The sequence below is a fragment of the Pinus tabuliformis genome, chromosome 5_1 (assembly GCF_031772625.1).
Source record: "Pinus tabuliformis cultivar Carrire ecotype Pingquan chromosome 5_1, CPIR1, whole genome shotgun sequence".
Classification (NCBI taxonomy): domain Eukaryota; kingdom Viridiplantae; phylum Streptophyta; class Pinopsida; order Pinales; family Pinaceae; genus Pinus; species Pinus tabuliformis.
Window position 1 is genome coordinate 938,943,376 of NC_142305.1, and position 5,726 is coordinate 938,949,101.

Consider the following 5,726-nt stretch of genomic DNA (forward strand, 5'->3'; position numbering starts at 1 on the left):
TATCTCAACAACACATTTATTAAGTGAGAAACTATGAGAAATTATGTTGATTACCCTCCTACATTTCTTGTGACTTCATATTTATAGATGTAGTTTAACCATTCAATTGATACACTTTAAAAATTGATAAACTTTGAATGAAATTTACATTTCTTATGTGTAAAATGCAGTGATCTTAAGATTACTCATTATTAAGATTACTTATTATCGGAATAAAATTGTTAAATTCATAAATCTTTTTCATTTATCTTAATATATTATTATTTACATTTACCAACTTTAAATTGTTTTAGTTTTCTTCCTATGTAAATGTTATTTTCTTAACTAATACTCTCAAATATAATAATCTGTTACACTTTCTAATATTGCAGCTTATTGATTTTCTATATTTATTTTTTTGCTATTATATAACTATTACGATTTAAATAATTCACTCTGTGAAATTTAGATTTTTTTTAATTAAGCTAATTTTAAAAACAAAAATTTAAAATAAGCTACTATAATTTTACTAATATTAACTGTCACTTTTAATAACAAAATTTGTTGAGTCCATAAAGTAATTCTACAACCCAGTATGATGTAATAAACTGATTCATCAAAGTTGAAAGTTTGCTATGTCAATGCAAATACAAAAATAAATAACTATACAAAATAATTAAATAATATGGATTCATAAAAAAAATTGTATGTGAAGAAATTAGATCTCTCTCGACTCATATTAAATCCATATATAAGATAAATCTATGCTAATGTAAATTTGCATATGAAGAAATTAAATCTCTTTGAGCTCATATTAAATCTATATAAAATAAATCTATACTAATATAATTCTTAATCTAAAAGTTATATAATATTTCTCTTTCCATAAATATAACATAATTTATAATTATGACATATTCTCACTTTACTGTAAACGGTTTGTGAAGTTGTCAATAAGTTTTCATTTATTATTTAATATCTATGGTAACACAGGATAATTGAGATGTAATTTTGACTGTGATCAAAGTTTGAAAATGCATTATGTTGGAATTGACTTGCCCATCCCTATATTTCTCGGGCATTGTGAAAAGTTGGTTTGGCATATAATGAAATTATTTTATTTCTAATAATTTTAACCTTCTGGAAAAAAGGCATGGTCTCTTTAACTTTCTTTCTTAGGAAGGAAAAAAAAAGCATCGTCCTCTGTAACTTTCATACTTTTGGATGAAGAGAGGTAAGTAGTGAAGTTGGAGGGTAGCAACTTTCTGGTTACATTGTCCTTGGAGCCATAATACAAGAGTTGTACTGTCTCCTTTTTGTCATTAGCTTTGATTTACTTTGTGGGAAAGCAGTTCCATCAGGATTAAAAAATAAATAAAAGTATCAGTTATGAGTTATTAATGTTAGTGTTGTGATGCCATGGAAAGCAGAGACAACATGAGTGAGTGATGGCAAAAGGATTGCGAAACCATAAAGTCGAGAAGACAACTTTATTATTATACCCATGACATGCGTTTCTGCCATTCTCATTTTTATTGCTTCACCGCGTTTAACATGGAGGCTGCAATTTCGATAAAAAAAAATAATGGATTTTGGATAAATTTTAGAGGATTTTTTTGGAAATATAGATAGTGGTTTTCTTCTTAAAAAAAACATAATCAGTATAGGTTTTATTTTGAAGACAAAGAATTTTGGGGTTGGAAAATATTTTATGTTTTTCAAAATAGGTGTAAAGACGCATAGTTATGACACTGGAAAACCACTCGAATTCTTTTTGGGCTTCTTGTGATTCTAGTGATTCTCTATGGATGTGAACAGTGGCCCAACATTACATCCCACATGCAGTGGAAACAAATTGAGAAAATTCAGAAGCATTTGATTACAAACAAATTCAAAATTAAAAGTACAATTCCTTGTGCTATCTTGTTAAGTGAAACATAGGTTGTTCATATTGAAGCAAATTGCTATGGTGTACAATGTGAGTCATAAGGTATTTAAAAAAAATGAGCAAATGGAAGAGTGCAGCTGACCTAAGGTTGTCGTCAATAACATATTGTGCAAAAGAAAGAAGACTTAGATGCAACTAAATAACGAATGGGTATTTGTTTTAACACGTGTCCCGTAAACAGTGAAGAGATAAAAGTTTTTGTTATGGATAAGTTCCACAAATAGACTTAGGATAAAGAACTAGGGAAAAAAAAAAAAAAAAAAAAAAAAAAACCTTCTTTCTTTCTAAATTACAATTGTGAAATTTCAAAAATTTAAATTACAAGTATAAAACTTCAAAATTTTTAATTTTCCAAAATTTTTAAAAATACTAAATCCATTCTTCCCATTAATTTTTTTGAACATTCTCAATTTCAATTTTTTTGAAAAGAAAAAAACATCAAATTCAAACTGACAAAAACATATCACAGTGTGGGCAAAATTGTCACTGCCTAGACAAGTCCCAAAGATATATAATGAAAAGGCCCACTTTTTCTCTCCCAAAGATATATAATGAAAAGGCCCACTTCTTCTCTTGAAAGATGTAATCTTCTTTTCAGAGGGCTCGCTGACTTGCGTCGACAATGCAGGGCATAGAACATCGCGAACCTTTTGGAAGTTGCTTTAAGATAAAAATAATTGTTGATTTAACTTTGCGTAACTTGCTTTTTCACTTTGCTCTAGCAAAAAGTAGGATTCCGTTCCCAACCTGAGAGTGAGGTTAGTATCTGAATCTAAGCTGTGAGGCGCCATCATTATTCCTTCTGCAGTTTCCCACTGCACCGAAAGAAGAAGGCGGCTCATTATGGATGGGTCCCTTGCAGCCCCTGGCTTCCATGGATTTTAACCCTCACCCTGCATGGCAGGAGGAGGGCACACAATATGGGTTCCTCGTTCCATGAATTGGAATGGTGAAAGCTTAATAGCTTTGTGATCATGCCTTTGTGAATGTTCAGATCTGAGCAATGGAGCTTTGGATTAACAGCTTTGTGATCATGGCTTTATGAATGTTCAGATCTGAGCAATGGAGCTTTGGATTAACAGCGAAATATGTGTTGCCATCTCATGTTTCTAACGATTGTGGTTGGTAATGGTATTAAGAGGTGTTGAGAAATAGGTCCAATGGATGAGAATGAGACATTTTCAGGGAATTTAATGGTTGGCCTGGTCTTTTATCAAAACAGGCAATTTTGTTGGGAATAGGTTTGCTGAGATTTTAGAAATAATGGATGGTCAAGTGATATCCCATTACTCTGTTTTGATGCTTTGTGTCTTTAGGTTTTTCTTTAGTATTTAAAGGTATTAGCCAGAATCAAGATATAATTTCCAAAATCTGCGATGTCATTACAGAAAAGGTCTACCTATAGTCAAGTGGTATCCCATTACTCTGTTTTCCTGTTTTGATGCTTGGCCTCTTTTTGTTTTTCTTTAGTATTCATAGGTATTGGCCAGAATCAAGATGTAATTTCCAAAATCTGGGATATCATTATGGAAAAAATGTACTTATAATCAAGTGGTATCCATGACTCTGTTTTCTGTTTTGATGCTCTGCTTCTTTTTGTTTTTCTTTAGTATTCATAGATATTAGCCAGAATCAAAATGTAATTTCTAAAATCTGCGATGTCATTACAAAAAAAAATCCACAAAAATGTCCTGTAAAAAGATTGGACATTGTATCTTTTGAATTTTATAAACAACAAAGATACATTTTTCTGTTAGAAAAAAAAAAATCTAATGGATGAGATGCTGTGGTCTCAACTACACCCAGAGATATTAGAACAAGTGATTGCTCGATTGCCACTCTGTATGTTGTTCCGTTATAGGGCAGTGTGCAAGAGATGGAGTTCCCCCAGCTTTCTGAAAGCTTGTTTCGTGGTGGAGAGGCGCCCTTGGTTCTATATGGTGCCTTCAACCATTACTACTAATTTGGCTCTAGTTTACGATTCAGAGCTCAATAAATGGCACCATATCCGGCGTCCTGGCCCTGTTAACATGATGGAAAGAAGAAATATGAGGGAAGTGGCATCTGCAGGCGGTCTGATTTGCTTCAAATCCTCTACACGTCTCATGGTTTACAATCCTCTGACAGGCCATGGTCGCAAGCTACCGCATCTAGAGATCACTTGTGAGGCCATACGTGCAATCGGGATGCAGAGATCATCGTGTGATGATTCGTTCAAGATTGTGGTTATACATGGAGAAATGCCTGTTTTGGGAATTAAGGTCTATGAATCATCCCGCCATTGCTGGTCCCAGTTAACATCGCTTCCCTGGAATAGCAGAGAATGCGCAGAATCCTCCTCCTGTTTGAAGCGATTTAATATAAACAGTGATGATGAGGCCGCTGAGCCTGACAATGGGGTTTACTATTTGGACAAAAGTGGTCACATAGTAGCTTCCTCTGCTATACAATACGGCCCATCAAAGGAATTTTGCTGTGTATTGACTAGTTCAGGTGAGAGTGAAGAAATAATTGTATACTTTCTGGACAGAAATGCCAAGGTAATTGCTTGTAGGATACAAGAGGGGTTGTGGTATGAGTTGCCCCCTCTGTTGCCCTCAACATTCGAGTATTCTGTGGACATTGTCAACTGTGGGGATCGTCTCCTGGTTGTGGTTCTAGTTGAGTTGTTTGAAAGTTGTACAGTCAGGATTTGGGAATTAAACGACACACAGTCTGAGTGGGTGCAAGTATTGGCTATGCCCCCTGCATTGTCGCATCAATTCTATGGAAACAACGCCGATATCAACTGCACTGGATATCATAATTTCATTATGATCTGCATAAGTTCCCATCGCTGCCATTTTCTAGTGCTCTGTAACATTGGGGAGAATTCATGGCAGGAAATACCTCCTTGTTATAGCCCGGGAACCAACCATGTGTTGGACTTCGTCTCTGCCTTTTCTTTTGAACCTAGCCTTCAGGTCTGAGTGTAATCAGCTGGTCACGTTTTCATGTATCATAGGGTTTGGATGTATCATTTGCAGCGTGGGTTTTGTTGTAAATTTCATTACCGCCTTGATGTTTTAAGGGTAATTAATCGTCACTGATCGCTTTTGGTTTTGAAAACATTTGGATCAGTGGAACATTCTTATGAAGAAATGTTGGATGCTTTAGAACTCAAGTTTGGGAGGATTCTATGCTGCAGTCCTCTATTAGGGATTCAACAAATAACACATATTGTTCAACAAAACCTTGTTACTAAAATACAACAAAAATATCCAAGTCGTTAGGATTTCTAAGCTAAAATGATGCATGATATGACTAGTATGTTCCAACAACTCATGAACCATAATTAGTCAAAACCACTTTCTCAATTGCAGCACTCTATTTATGAGACAATTCTCATTGTTGTTTGTTCAGTAGAGTTCTATCAATATGGACATCAAATTATTGATGATTAAATTTGATGTGGCTCTCAACAATGGCAATCTTGCTTCTTAGAGTCATGACATGGAAGCTTATTTCAAAACCTATTAAAACATAATGAAATCTAACATGATTATGGTTTTTGAAGTTCACATGGAAGAACAGGCTCTCACATGGTGAAATACACACACCCTACATTTGGAAACCAACAATGATCCCCTTTTTGACATTTGGAAAGACTTCAAGAATGTCATTTCCTAAAGGTTCTAACCACTAGGGTAAAATGATGTTTTGTTGGAAAAGTGGTTACAACTTCAACAAATCTTGAGACAATTCATCTAATGGTTTTTTGGCATCTTCAACAAAATATCCTTCTATCTAGAAGTACAAA

The 5,726-nt window shown here is 34.1% G+C and overlaps 1 protein-coding gene across 1 annotated transcript; it reads left to right on the forward strand.

Annotated features, from left to right (window-relative positions):
* Positions 1–3,699: 3,699 nt before the first annotated feature.
* Positions 3,700–4,896, forward strand: LOC149167865 (F-box only protein 13-like). The gene has a single exon (XM_089430615.1). The coding sequence runs from the start codon at positions 3,700–3,702 to the stop codon at positions 4,894–4,896; it is 1,197 nt and encodes a 398-aa protein (XP_089286741.1).
* The last annotated feature ends 830 nt before the right edge of the window (positions 4,897–5,726 follow it).